Source organism: Danio rerio, chromosome 8 (genome assembly GCF_052040795.2).
Source record: "Danio rerio strain M-AB ecotype USA chromosome 8, GRCz13ab, whole genome shotgun sequence".
Taxonomy (NCBI): Eukaryota; Metazoa; Chordata; class Actinopteri; order Cypriniformes; family Danionidae; genus Danio; species Danio rerio.
This window is the reverse complement of record NC_141028.1, coordinates 51,809,485-51,825,061: the sequence shown is the minus strand read 5'-3', so window position 1 is coordinate 51,825,061 and position 15,577 is coordinate 51,809,485. Positions and strand designations below refer to the sequence as shown.

Sequence of the window (15,577 nt, the reverse complement as noted above, 5' to 3'; positions counted from 1 at the left end):
GTTACATTATTCCTTCATAAGCCCTTAATTACTGTGCTTTCAGATCCACTAAAATGGAAGGTGAGAGTCAAATCAAGCAGATCTGTGCTGTCTGAAGTAAAAGGTGGACACTCATCTTTCTGAAACTAAAAAAATACTTTAAAATTTATTAATATTAAGTTCCATATAAAAACTAAATTGTTCTTTTCTTTTTATTTATTTAACTACTACAATATTACTACTATTATTTTTTTATAAGCAGCTTTTTGACTTTAAGTATAAAGAAAGATTTTTTTTTTTTGCTGCTAAGCAGAAACCCCAGAAGTACAGTATAGCACTATCACTGTTTAAAGTAAAAAAACAAAAAAAAAAAAACAAAAAAAAAAACAAGATCATACTTTTATGATGTTAGTTTTAATACATTTAAATCAGGGAAATCCTCTGGCTTTTTTTTTTTTTTTTTTGCTGTATCTTATCGAACTAAAACATGACTTCTTTGAACCGTTACATCCCTAGTAAATGCATAATTCAGCAAAGTAGCACTTCATTATTTCCACTTATTTGTGGTAGCCTCAATTGTTTAGTTTAATTCTGTTGGGGCATTTTTCCCTCTTGTAATTTCTTGTTAATTTTTGGTGCCATTTTTTTTCTACAAATTCCTTATGCAAACATCTCAACTGGAATCCTTAAGTAGTCCAGAAAGTTTCAAAGTTCTGTCAACATTTGGTATCAGATCTTTTTCAAAGTCCCAGACTCTTTTGTCTATGAAGAGTTCCTCTTTGGTCAGACTCCCCTGCAGTGGTTCTCTCACATGCACAATCCTACATACATTAAATGGAACATGGTAACTCTCTCCAAAAATCATCAAGGAGGAATGCACTGATGTCTGCTCCACCTTCCTTGGGTTGACAATCATCTTTGCGGGATTGTAAACATTCTTACGTTCAGGTTCTCTGTAAATGTGCTCCATGATATTGATTCCAGCAATATTTTTCCATTCTTTTCGCTTGAACTTCCCGCTGTCCTCAAATTGTGTTTTGGGGAATACGTGGTTCTCTATGATGAATACTCCTTTACTGGGATCAGCAGACTGGAGGTCCTCCATAAGAGACTGTAAATTTGAGTATTTGTATGGCATGATGATCTCATCGATGTCATTTAGAAGAACATATCTGGATTGATACATGTGCCTGTAGATGCACTCGTTAAGTGTTACTAACTGACCATAATAATGAAGATCGCCTTTGTGTTCCTGAAAATTCCAGCCTGAGGAGGCATTCAGAAACTTGTCGATAGGCCACGAAACAATCTCCAATAACCCTTCTGATTCATAATGTTTTAGAAGCTTCTTCAAGTCTGGACCAGAGCTGGTTTTATAGATGACCACATGCTGTATGCCCAGAAGTTTGTACATCTCCATAGTTTGAGCAAACTGCAGTATGTTGTTGTAGCTTCCAAAAAGGTTGGAGATGCAAACAGTGAAGTTATACTTGAAATTGTCTGTTACCACATTATTTTTGATCAGCAGATAGTCAATCTTGAGGTTGTATGAATTTTTTGTTGGATGAGTTGTTATGAGAACATGTGATGCACTTTGCATGTTCTTGCCTTTACAAATCACATCTGAGACATGAAAAGGAAAGCCAAAATGGTCGGCGTGTATCTGGACCTCAGTCTCAACAGTTTCGCAGACATGTTCGGGGGTACAGTAAACACAGTAAAGTGGCTGCAGGTTGTTTCTTTTTATTATGCTGATGACTCGAATGGCCCCGTCCAGTCTGTGGTCAATAAAGGCAGAAACCATGAAATGCTCAGAGTCTTTAATGGGCGTTATTAAATGTGAATCCTCTTGGATTTTGATTGTATTCTTTTTTAGATGAGTTGTTATCGTTAGAGTATCCTTGTGTTTCAAAACCAATGTGCTAAAAATAGTGGCCATACATGATAGTAGAAGAAGCACTGTAAATTTGTTTTTGCTTTCCATCTTCAGCTTCTGTGAAGTAAAGCATACAAACACATATAAAACACACAGCGATGACATTTGTAAACAATCTTTAACTTTGGTTAACAAAATTTGAGTTATTGAATTTAACTTGACTTTTTCCATTAATCATCAAACCATTTTTTGTTTATTAATAAATCAAACACGTTTAAACACAACAGTACTGTTATAACCAAGCACCTTAAAGAAAGTATGCATTAATGCACTCATTTGAAGTTGCTTAGGTGATGTCAGGTTCTTATAACAAAATTTACAATGATTAATATTATTTTCATGTACTTTTGAGTAGGGAATATTAGCAAGTAGCAAGGAATATAGGCAAGTTATTTTTAGGTTCCCTCTCAGTCGATCACTACAAGTTTATGTTGAGTTGATCGACTAGGGGATTAATTCGAAGCATCAATCATTATGATTTGTATAAAAATGGGTCAGTAGAATGCATATGAAATTGGCGAGCATGGCTCTCACAGGTGTAGCCACTCTGCAACTAGGAGTTTAAAAGACTGCCTGTGACAAGAGCTCATTAAACTTCACTTCAGAGCCTCACTCGCAGATGAGGTGAGAAGATCTACTCTGTTCCCGCTATAGAGCTGGGAACCATAACTGCCCTCAACCACGGGCTGGCAGCACCCCAATCCTCCTTAAACAAGCAATTTCCTCTTTCTCTGGATGTGCAGTTTCAGGTGTGGCAGGTAAGGGACTTGCTGCCTTCCAGCCCACAGCACCAAAAAATATTGCCAGTAGCCATAAGACCACCTGTGGGATCCTTGCTCCTGGGCTCTCCACCTCAGTGTGGTCCAGCTGATATGGGAATTTCAGGGAAGCCCATGTCAACCTGTTTGCCTCAGACCACCCATTGCAACAATTTTATTCCCTGGCCGAGGGCAAAGATCCTCTGGCCCACAGCTGGCCCCAGGGCATCCGCATTGGTCCAACCGGATCTGGTTCATAGAACTCAATCTTTGCAATGGCTCCTTCCTGTCGGACTGCTAAGGAAGGACCTTCTTTCTCAGGGACAGGGAGCAATCTGGCAGTCGCATCCTGCACTCTGGAACCTCCATGTGTGGTCTATAAACATGACGCGGAAGACTTGGGTAACCTGCCGGCTTCGGTGGTTAACAATAACCAAGGCTAAAGCCCCCTCTATGAGGCAGGCCTGTGCCCTGAGGTGGATTCTATTCGTTGAGTGACGCACTTATTGCAAAGAAGCTTCCCAAACTTGCCCAATCTGTGTCAAGCTTTCTTTCCTTCAGGTTAAGTTGACTAAAGGCTTATGTTACGACCATTTCTGTTTACCATGAGTTGGTGAACAGTAGGGAAGCATGACCTGGTCATCCGGTTCCTCAGAGGCACTAGACGGCTCATTCCGCCTTTTGCTCCTCTCATACCTTCTTGGGAACTCTCCGTAGACATCCATTCAAACCATTCAACTCAGTATCTTTTAAGAACCTGTTGCTTAAGACAGCTTGTTCAAGAGGATCGGGGATCCTTTGAGGTATTTTCGGTCAATGAACTCTAATGTTAACCTAAGACTCAGGCCCGACTACCGAAACTATTTCCCTATCAAGGTAATTAGAGCCAGAGACTTGGATGGTTACACCTTTAGTGGTGCTTGATGTTCACGCTACCCGCTTGACACTCTGCACCCAAAACTGCCAGACATGTTCAGCTGCTGTGGGGCTTAGGATATGCTCCCCTTGTTTATCAACTCAACATAAACTCGTAGTGATTGAGGGGGAACGTCTTGGTTACATACGTAATCCTTGTTACCTAAAGGAGGGAACGGAGACATTTATGTCCCCCTGCCACAGGAGTTGAATCAACCGTTGCTGAATGCAGGTGAGTTCGGTTTTTCAGCGAGTCTATTGAGCTTCTCTTACAGGTCTTTTATACTCCTAATTTTAGAATGGTTTCATCTGTGAAAGTCGTGCTCGCCAATCTTATATGCATTCTGTTTTTTATATAAATCAGAGTAACTAGTACAGTATAAGAGTCAAGTAAGTTATTTTGTTTCTTATAGCAAATATGGAATTAAATGTAGTCCTTTTCCTTACTTATTTCAAAATTTTTCTTTTTTTATAGTGATGCTTTTAAGAGCAATTTTACATTGTGTTCTTTTGGTCAGCTAACTATGAAAGTTTCCACTGTCATAAAACTAGAAAGAACTACTATGGTATGATTTACGTATTCTCCAAGCCTCTGCTAAAGCAGTGAAATCAACGTGTCCATATGTCCTTTTGCACAGGAAAGTCTCTTTTTGAGACAAAAAATGTCGGGAAGGAACTTCTATAGCTTTAGTTGAAATTTTCTATAGCTTTAGTTATAAATTTTAGTTGGAAGTACATAAATGTATTGAAATAAAATTCTCAACAAATTCCAGTTTATGTGGGCTTGAAGCCTGATTTACTTCTGAGTCCAGTGATTGGCATATCATGGCACATACCTTGCATGTAGCCATCGCCTTTGTGAGTCAATTTACTTCTGCATTGTATCTGTGCTGCTCAGGCGATAACACCTCTGAAACAGCAGGTAGTGGGTAGAGTATAATTATTATTATTTTGAATATAATAAGTTTTTAATTAACTCGTTAATTTTATTGACTGAAAACCAGATAATCAAATAAGCATACTCTTGTTTTACACAGTTCCTCAGGTCACACAATTACTAATATACAATTATATGTCAAACAATGCCCGGGAATTCTAAATAATATTTGCTCTAGAAAATGTAGAACAAGATATTTTGATTATTTAGGTGGCAAAAAAACACAGCCTCCCATTCCAAAACATTCCAAAGGTGATGTATTTGACTAAAATCTGGTGAGGACATTTAGGTATAGTGAAGTTACTGTTAATGTTGCAGTTAATGTTCAAGACACATGTTTGAGATGATCTAGGCTTAAAAGGGTGCATTATTCTTCTAGAGGTTGCCAAAACAAGATGGTCATAAAGGGATAGCTTTGGTTAGTGTGTGATGTTGATAAGTATGCAAGGTTACAATTCTGAAAGGTCACAAAGCTGGAACTCTACTCCACAGGGAGATATTATGATAAAACATTTTTCAGCAAACAGCAAAAGCATACAGTAAATGTCTAATTTGTAATAAAGTATTTTCTGGAAATTGTAAATTCAACCATTACTCATTATGAAGGATACCAACACAAATGAATAATGTCATATTCACTATAACAACATACACGATCAGGCAGTTGAACGGCTGGTCTAGCAGCAATGTAGTTGGTGTAGAAAGAGTTTAGCCAAAAGGCAAAGCTTGAGATTTACTCGTCAATCTACATTCCGACACATATAGGGTTGTGATTTTTGGGTCCCAACAAAAATGACAAGAGGTCAGGTACAAACAAACAAACAAACAAACAAAATAACTTTCCTTCAAAGGGTAACAGGGTGCATGAAGGCTTGAAGGAGAACGATTCTTCCTCCACAAAAAAGTCAGTCAAGGTGGCTCAGGCCTGCATTCATATCTCTTTCTCTGTTTGTTGTTATCACAATTTTTAATTTGCTACTCCTTTCTTGTATGACTGAACATGGCTGTTTTTCAGTATGTACATACATGTATACATACATACATACATACATGTATATATGTTTGTATGTATATACATATTAGGGATGTACGATATATCGGAGGCCATATCGTTATCGGCCGATAAATGCTATATTTAAGATTATCGTTATCTATCCGATGTCTAAATTAAGCCGATATCTTTAAGCCGATAAATTACGTAATTGTGGCCGCGCATGCGTGGGCGGAACATGTTCAGACTTGTTCATGAATCTCTCCTCACACTAATTATTCCTTCAAAGTCCGTCATTTCCTCACAGGGTATTGCTGTGTGTTGATAACTCCGTAAGTAATCATTATCCTTATCATTGTAGATAGGTTTGATTGAGTGCCATTGTGTATTTTGCTTCAAATCGCCTCAGGAAAAAATATTACATATGAAAGCTTTTCTTGCTCTGTCTATTTGTTGTGTTAGAGATAGCAGGGAGATTTACTTATTTTTCCAGGGCCGAATAATATTAGTTTCGGAGTTAATTCTTTTAGTTGCAGCCGGAGAATGAACGAGGACCCGAAAAAAGCGCTCCTCTTTTCTGTTTCTCCCTCTTCGCTTCACACACACACACCAAACTGACCTGCACACATGATGCGCTAAACAAAAACTTTACGGGTTTTTAATCTAATATAATTATTTGTTATTATCAACGCGTTTCTTGATGCTCATTTCGGTTAATTTTGCTAACCGACAACCGCCGCTCATTAATCGGTTACTAACGGTTAACTGGTCAGATTACTATTAATTTTATATTAAACAAATTGACGTGTCTATTTTGTGTCTGACACATTAAATATTGCATTTTAAAATACTGATTTATTTTCATATGCTATATAAAATAAATAGGACTGCCCTAAATTATTTTCACTTAAATAATTAATTTATATTACAAACAAAAATACTGACTGATTCTTTTTAATAATCGGCATAGCCTGCTTTTTTTCCAATCATATGTTTTTTCTTCCGTCAAATAAAAATCGCTGACTTCCTCAAATTGCTTGCTCCACGGAAAATATGCCTTTATTTAATGCCCCACTGTTATTATTATAAATCACAAGATCTTTTTACATTTTTAATAGAAATCATTATTTTAAAGATTATGTCTTGCTATATGGTTTCCTCTCCCTTGCGGTTCAAGTGCGCGCTGCGTGATAAAAAAACAACAATGCGCGCATATGTTGACTTTTTGTAAACAGTTTTGTTGTTTAAATATGATATTGCATTAATGTGCATGAATGCTTTATAAGCTGTAAAATAAAAGGTAAAGCCTATTTGTTGCGTTTATGACGCAGATCCAGGTCAACATCAGCGCTGGTTTGGCATCACCACGTCTGTTAAACAGCAATATTCTTCTTCCATTTTGCTTTTTTGGCAAATGTGTCTGTAGGCATGGGTTATACGTTATCATCCCGCAAATTAAATATGTCTTGCAGTTGAACAAGGGGCCGAAAACAAGGCGCATCTCACTGCATGCCTTTATGTTGACAAGGAAAAAAGAAGAGAAGAAGCGCGGTCCTCTTATGAAACGACTGAATCAGCTGGGTATCGATTGTGCAAAAGTGTTGCTGTCTGTGTTGTTACAATTGTAATATTTAATAATATTGTGATATTCAAGATTTGTACATTCATACAGCTCTGGATAACTTAAAACAGCGATTAGACCTTCAGAACGGTGTTAATGCGTCCTGAAGTAAAGCGAAACGGCTATAAACTCCAGCAAGATAGAGTGATTATATACAGAGCCATAAACCTTTATCTATAAAAAAAAGTATAACTATAGAAACTGTTTTCATCTTAACTGAATGCTTCGTCGAGTTTGCTGGCCTCACGCATCGCGCACCTGTCAGTCAGTCAGTCAGCACGTAACGCCAAAGGGTTAAACAGATAGCGCACAGCACTATACGGTTACAGAAAAGCTTGCGCTGTTATGATTGTATCAAAATCCGAGGGCAAATCTGCGCCCTCACAGCGGTTTATTATGAACTTTTTATCGATCATTTTCCCCACGATTGACAGCAAGAACGAACACAGAAGCGTTGATACTACATGTGTTTAAAAGAAGTTAAAGCGCCAAAAAGGATGAATTTAAGTCACTTTTTTAAAAATAATACATTCTGTATATAGCTTATCACTTGTACTGTGGCTCTGAACTGTCAAAACACCTCTAAAAAAATGCTTTTTCGGACGTGACATATTTGTACACATGTACATTACTGTAACCCATTTTATTCAAGAACATTTGAGCTGGTTTTAGTCCTTAGCTTTTTAATTTTCATCTTATTTACAATATATTTAACTTGCTTGTTAATTAAATCCCATTTCGTTATTTAACCTTTTTAATTTTATGCAACAGTCAATTTGCATGTTAATTTGCTATGAAGAAAATGAAATAATGTATTTTTGGCATGCTCATTTGTGTGAAATCGTGAATATAGGTTATATATAATTGAATATATAATTTTAAAACCATAGCTTTTTTGCTTTGAGTATAGGCTATTCAGTTCAAAAGAGCGGAGTTTCAGCTTTTATGAAGTTTGCTGTATAAAAATATAACATTTTGAAATATTTATAATTATCGGCCTATATATATCGGCTATCGGCCTCCAAGTCTGAAGAATTATCGGTATCGGCCAAAAAATCCATATTGGTGCATCCCTAATACATACATACATACATATATGTACTTATATATATATATATATATATATATATATATATATATATATATATATATATATATATATATATATATATATATATGTGTATATGTATATGTATATATATATATATATATATATATATATATATATATATGTATATGTATGTATGTATGTATATATATATGTATGTATGTATGTATGTATGTATGTATGTATGTATGTATATATATATATATATATATATATATATATATATATATATATATACAAATAAAATATTTAATATTTTATTTTACATTTTTTTATTTATACAAGCTCCAAATAGAGATTGTTAAAACATTAAATTGAATATTAACGTTTATCTAACAAACATGTGTCTGTAATTATTTTGACAATTCTTTTAGCATTCCCTTTAAATTGGTGTAAGTATTCCCCACAACTGTGTAAAAACCTGATGTGAACCACTGAATGCTGTTTATGTGCTCTCACTAAGAAAATATTTGAACTTTAAAAATATAGTACACAGGGTTATTTTGTAAATACCATCACCACAATTTTAAATAGAAAAACATAATATTTCACAGATCACACATTGGTCAATTTAAAAATTGTTTAATCCTGATTTCAATACAGGGTATCTGCAGGGACTTAAGAGTCTTTCTTTAACGGGTCTTAATGTTCCTTTGTTTATGTATAGCTACCCAATCTGGCCATTTACATCCATACAATTACCAACAATTCATCTTAATAAAACGTTTAACTTTTTATTTACAAATAGCATTTAGTTGCGTTCCTTACAGTAACATTTGTTTAAAAATTCTCCATTTATTTAGTACGGAGGATACTGACCTTGCCTCTATACTTTTTATTATGAAAATATTATTATTGTATTATTAAATATTAAATTATAAATGTTTTTGATTGGGCAAGTGAAAATCTTTTTTTTTTAACTGGTATATTTAAAAACAAGCATTTAGCCTTGTATAAGTCTAAAATTTAATTCATAATGCTACTAAAATATCTTAGAAAGTCTTAAATTTAACTTGGTGAAACCTGCAGAAACTCTGCAATAGTGCCTGCCATGTGCTCTTTGCATTTATGTTTGCAAGTTGCCTTATTGCTAAAAAGTAGTAAGTCTGTCAATTATGTCACCATTGCTCATTAAGGGTAACAGTGTTGATAATAGATAATGGTACACACATTACCTAATTTGTTAATAACAGGTAACAAACTATACGTTTGTTTTCCTTAAAAATAAAAAAAAAGTTGTTTGGCAAGCACTGACATATTAAATATAGTGGAAATAATTGTTCTTTCCTCAACTTTTTAAAATGCCAAATTATAGAATCGTCATATGTTACAGTATTTAATACATTAAAATGCTAAAACTAAACTCTTCATAAAATCAGCGAGCCAATTATTCCTTCCTACAAGCAAATAATCAAAGCAATAGAAACAGACAGCTGATATAAGGCAAACACTTACGTGCTATATAGGATACCCTTCCTTGTCTTATTAAGGAGACCGCTTCTCCGGAGTCTGGAGATGGAGACTGGTTAACTCGTTTAATTCCTTTCCGCTTTTATAACTGCAAAACCCTGAAATACGCGGAGGGATGGTGCGAATCAAAACACACTCTGCATAAAGAGCGCGAAGCACACATGTTGTATGTCATTGATGTGTGGGCGGAAGTGCAAAAGACACGCTTAACAGTTTAAAGACAGTTCATCATCTAAGCCAGTGGTTCTCAAACTGTGGTACGTGTACCAATAGTGGTACGCAGGCTTCCTTCTAGTGGTACGCGGAGATATCAAATGTGTCATACAGTATTTATATGCTCCATATATTTCAAAATTTATCAAAAATGATTTATATATCAATATGACATATAATAATATTTATTATATAACATGTAGCCTATATTTCTGATGTCATGATGAGGCAACATTTCCAGGTGTTCATGAATTGGCTACTATATATTAATACTTTACATTTCAGTATAGCAATTTTCTTTTTACTTTTTACGAACATTAACCTACCATTTTTAACTTTTTAAAAGCACATTTTAATTTTAAATGTTGACATTTTTAGTTAGTTAGTTTTTTTTTTACATATAAGCACAGTACACTACAGTGTTAACGTTCAGACTATTTATAATGTTTAAAATGGCTGACAATAATAAATATTCTTAATAATAGGAATTAATCTGCCAAGTTTTAGAACTGTGCAGAGCTGTAGCTGCTTTACTAGGCTTAGTACGCCACTGTATTTTAATATTGCTCATTATGGTGGTACTTGGAGAGACACATTTTTTTCTGAGGTGGTACTTGATGAAAAAAATTTGAGAACCACTGATCTAAGCTATAAAACAATCGTTTATCCTGATTTAAACGCATTGCAGTATAGCTAAAAACCATGGTTTTAACAGCTACCATAGTAACCACAAAATTAACAATACTTTTAGCCTATTTATAATTTTGTGTTGTCGCAGACATTATTCCATAACTTCTGTTAAATTTATCTAATACAGCCTGCTTTGATTTTGTGGTTTCTACTGTTATAATTACTGTTTGCAGTAGGCTTACTAATATTACTATAGCAAATAATAAAAAACATAAACATAAAAATTGGTTACTATTATAGTGTTATCATTGTATTACAATATTACTCAAGGGCATAGAATTAGCGTGGACGGAGGAGACATGTCCCCTCCAATTACCAAAATGTCCACACCAATAATTTAATCGCCTTTAAAATAAAATAATGCTTTGTCAACCCTTACTCTGCTCAAAGCATTAAATCCATAGACATATATAAAAGATGATATGGAGAAAATGCTTGAATTGCGTCACGTCTCTGTAAATTTCTGTTTATTTCTTTCTCTTTAAATCCAGATTGCAGTAAAATCATGTAAATTGACTTTTTGCAGCAAATAAGACATGCATCATTAATTGTTATTTGTATTATTAAGTGTTTAAAACCTTTATTTATGTTTTTAAAAGCACGAAACAGAATTTGTGCTGCGTTCGAATGCAAGTCCCCACCAATATCAAGAGCAAATCTGTGCCCTTGATATTATTATAGTAAAGTGATGGCCTCAAAAAAAGTTTTAGCATTAATATTAAAGTTTTTAAACCGTATAAAAACAGTATGCACAAAAAAAAAGATTACCCATAGAATTATAAGGTTCTGACATTTTTGTCAAAATTAAGTTACTGACATATTCTTATTAAATGACAACTCATTTACATTATGTGATGTTTTATAGGTTGTTTACATTTCAAGAATTTTTATTTACAAAACAAATGTTACACACATACTGTTTACTCTATGGAATGCAAAATTTTGAAACTCAATATCTCAAAATATTTCAGAATGCAGACAGACCTTTAAAATTCCAAGGTGACAATATTTACTAGTTTTACTACAGTTAAACCATGAAAAAATTTCATAAGGAATGACTTTATCACTTGATAACTTCAGAATATTCAGATTAATTGTTATACATGCCATTGATCTGTCCTTTCCTTTCAACTTCATACTTAGTGATAATATCTTTATTTGAGACATTTATTGAGTCAATAAAAGACGGGTTAGCATAGTCACTAATGTCTCTTACACAACAACAACAAAAGATTCAGACTCTGCTATGGGTATTTTACTCTTTCAGGCGTCACTTTACAATTGCCAAATTGATAATATTAGTATAGTGATGAGAAATACAAATGTATTGTTTTCTAATTACCACAGTATCAATGTAATGCAATGCAAATGTAACGGAGGCCAACTAGTGTGTGCTGTGCAGGTAAACCTCACTCCTCTGACCTCTAAAGGTGCTCTAGCGACTGACTAGAGGCCATGGTCTTTAGCCTCGTTAGTAGAGCAACCTACTCCCATGCGAAAGGTTGCTGGTTCGATATCAGCTCGGAGCGGGTTGGGTGGTGTAGGACCGGCGGGGTTACACAAACAACAACAAAATCCTATTGAAAACAATTCAAAACACACTGATCATCATGTTATATGTGCAAATGCAATAGAAAAACAAATGTAGATGCTCCAGGCACTACTGTACAATTACTCTGCAAGCTACATAATTGTAAGAGTTTGGGTACCCGTAGATGTTCATACTATATGTGCCTAGAGTGCAAGCCTGTTATGCTGGTGCATTTGGAATAAAAAATAAGTATTGCACTGTTATCTACAAGACTCTTTGAACCACAGTATTAGAATTATGGCTTAATCTTTTTCTCCCCTTTTTAGATTTCTAATCAAGTTACGTCTGATTTATTAATGTAGTGAATCATCTGATTTTCATTGAGCAGGTGTATTATTCATTAATATTAATTATTTAAATTCTTATTTTCACTAAGGTGCTGATTCGGGGTCCAATGATAGTTACATCATCATTAACCTGCAGGCTGCATTTTGCTCACAGGGCTGCAAGAAAATAAATAAAAAGAGTGGAGCTGTGGCAAAATAATGAATAAAAAGAGTGAGGCTGTGGTCAAATAAATAAATAAATAAAAAAGTGCGACTGCTGAGAGTGCAAGCAGCTAGGGACACCGGCCCTCGTGGTCAAAAAACTTCTCCCGATCCTCCCGATTAGCCAATCCGGGCCTAATGAGAAGACATTATAAGTAAAACTCTTAAAAGTGAGTAAATGATGAATAAATAATTTTTGGATGAGCTATGTCTTTAAGGACATGTCATAGCACCCATAATAACCCATAGATTGATCATTACACTTTGACACATAAGAAAAGGGAAACACAAGTTGTAATAAGGGAAGAAGTACCAAGCGACTTACTTTCTGCAACTATTAAAGAACTGCAATCCAGAAATGAATAAAATGAAGAAATCATGTTATATTTGGCAGCTCCATCAAGGGTTGTATGCCAAATGCTGTTTTTGCTTGGAGAAAATTGCTTTGTAACTTTAGCCATGCGTTACTTCATCCTACGCACTCCCTGCTTATTAAGTTAAAATATTAACTTTTCATTCCTTTTTAAAATAGTCTTTTGTGGCTAAACAAACACAAACACTAATCCATTTACTGATTTGATCAAGTGATACATTTAAATCATCTAAACTAAAATTGACAATGCATTTTTATGATGGTGTAATGCCTTTAATTTGCCTTTAGTTAGTGCAGTATATTTAAACCATTAACCTAAAATAAAATACAACTAAATAGTTAATGTTAAACCTAATTGTTGTATTAGAAAAAAATCTATTTATATAGCTGTGTCTACAATGATTGAATAAACCCTTCAGTCTTGAACAAACTCTTCTGCTTTAGGTTCACTTTCTCATTCAGACATGAGGTCTGCTGCAGGAAATATGTCCGCTGTTAAAGTGAAGACCTTTCCAAATATTAAAGCATTAATCTAAACAATAGATAAGCCGACAGCTGGGTTATTTTGATTGACTTTTCTCTGGGCTCATCATTTACCTTGGATTAATATTTGAATTTTAGTTTTCATATGCTCTATAAACTGTGGGTTAGAGTCTTTGACATCTGTATCACAGACAAACACAAGACTTCAACATCATCAAATTGAATACACTCTGTTTGCTTTATTAAGTTGATCTTGTTGGGTAATGGATCGGTTTGCACCTAATTTTTTTTGTGATCAATAATTTGTGAAATAAATTCAGCTGGAAGCGACCATCCAAAGGGTGCAGAGTCTCTCACGGCTGGAGCCTACACTGCTGTGGTCCAGTTTGCCTCCACCTTGCATGCTATGGCCACCTGCCAGGGCTACCAAGCAAAGACACTGGCCAAGCTGTGTGACAGTAGTTCCCCCTTAGGTACTTTGCATGAGCTCCGCATGGTGACCAAGTTCTTATGGCCACAACACTTTGCTATGTACTGCAGATGTATACCATAAATGTTTAAATAAAAACATAATTAACTGAAATATCAAATAATGTGACTACTGATGAGCAGTAAAGCATTATTGTGGTTTTCCCAAGTAGACATCATCCATTATTCAGACCATCTGAATAATTTTTCCCTTCACATGCTTCTGGGGCTTTATTTAAATGTACATTTTACTGCAATATCACTATAAAACCTAAACAGCATCCACATTTACAGTACATACATTTTGGGTCCTGTTCACTTCATGTCAAAATATCACTTACACAATGTTCTATTGTTTATCTTTGTAAACACAGAGAAGGTTCTGGAAGCAGACACAATGTAATATCAGACAAATGCTGGCTGAGTTGCTTTTAATGGGCACACCTTTTGGAAACCAGTCTAAATGCCAAATGAGCTTTGGAAAATAATTATAGTTAAATGTGTTTTTTTTATCATTGGCAATTAAAAACAGAAAACTTTTTTGGTAAAAGTCACAACAACCTTAATAAGTTCTCTGAAACATAATAGTTGGGGTTTCTAGTTCTGATGCTGCTACCCATAAATAAATGTATTATTAATTTGTGTGCCAACATTGAAGTGTTTCTTCTTTTCATTAGTAAAATCAAAAGGTCCATCAGCTGGGTGGTGCAGACTAGTGTGCAGGCATGAATTTTATCAGTTGTTTTGTTCAGTGTGAAAGAACAATTTGTTGCCGATTTACTACACTTTATCATATCACACTCAGTGTAAAAAGACTTTTATCATTGAATAAAGCATTAAGTTTACGGTAGCAATTAATTATTTTAAAAGGATTGTTCTCAAAAAACTTGTTGAATATATCTAATTTAAGTTCAAGAGTTCACACTTAGCTGATGATTGATTATAAAGCTTATATGGCATATATTTGGTATAAGCATTTCTATGGTGCCGATTTGAATTAGTCAATTCACTTAAGTTGCATGTTTTTGGACAGTGGAAGGAAACCTGGGGGAAACCCATGTGAGAATGTGTAAACTCCGCACAGAAACATCGGCTGGCTTGGAAAAAACTAGAACCTGTTACGTTCTTGTTGTGAGGCAACAGTGGTAACCACTGAGCCACCGTGCCACCCATCTGGAGGAGTAGAGGTGGAAGGGGGATTCTTCAAAACGAAAAAGACTATTAAATGGAACTTAGGGTATTTATAGTGGCTTAGGAATCGTCTGATTGGTGAATCATAAATTGAATAACGCTGCACTGGCTGCAAGCAATCATAAGCACGTGATTCTCTTGAAATAACTGTAGTTTATAAATAAACTTCACTTATTCAAGATGTGATGTCGGTCTTTAGAAGATTTAAGAAGGTTCTGTGGTCCTTGGTCAGTCATAAATTAAAGCAATAACCAATAGGACTTAACAAGACAGTTCACCCAGAAATGACTAGTTACTTATTTACTCACCCTTAAGTGGATTCAAACCTTTACCAGTTTTTTTATTTGATTAAATACAAAACAAGT

At 34.8% G+C, this 15,577-nt stretch overlaps 1 protein-coding gene across 1 annotated transcript; it reads right to left on the bottom strand.

Moving 5' to 3' along the window:
- Positions 1-387: 387 nt before the first annotated feature.
- si:ch73-211l2.1 lies at positions 388-9,773 on the bottom strand. Its single transcript, XM_087264058.1, has 2 exons — positions 9,701-9,773; positions 388-1,972 (listed from the first exon to the last, which is right to left on the bottom strand). Exon 2 carries the CDS (start codon positions 1,961-1,963, stop codon positions 653-655), a length of 1,311 nt encoding a protein of 436 aa, XP_087120184.1. The 5' UTR covers positions 1,964-1,972; positions 9,701-9,773; the 3' UTR covers positions 388-652.
- Positions 9,774-15,577: the final 5,804 nt, after the last annotated feature.

Coding starts and splice junctions, on each gene's coding strand:
- si:ch73-211l2.1 (XM_087264058.1), bottom strand. CDS start 1,963: ATGGAAAGCAAAAACAAATTTACAGTGCTTCTTCTACTATCATGTATG.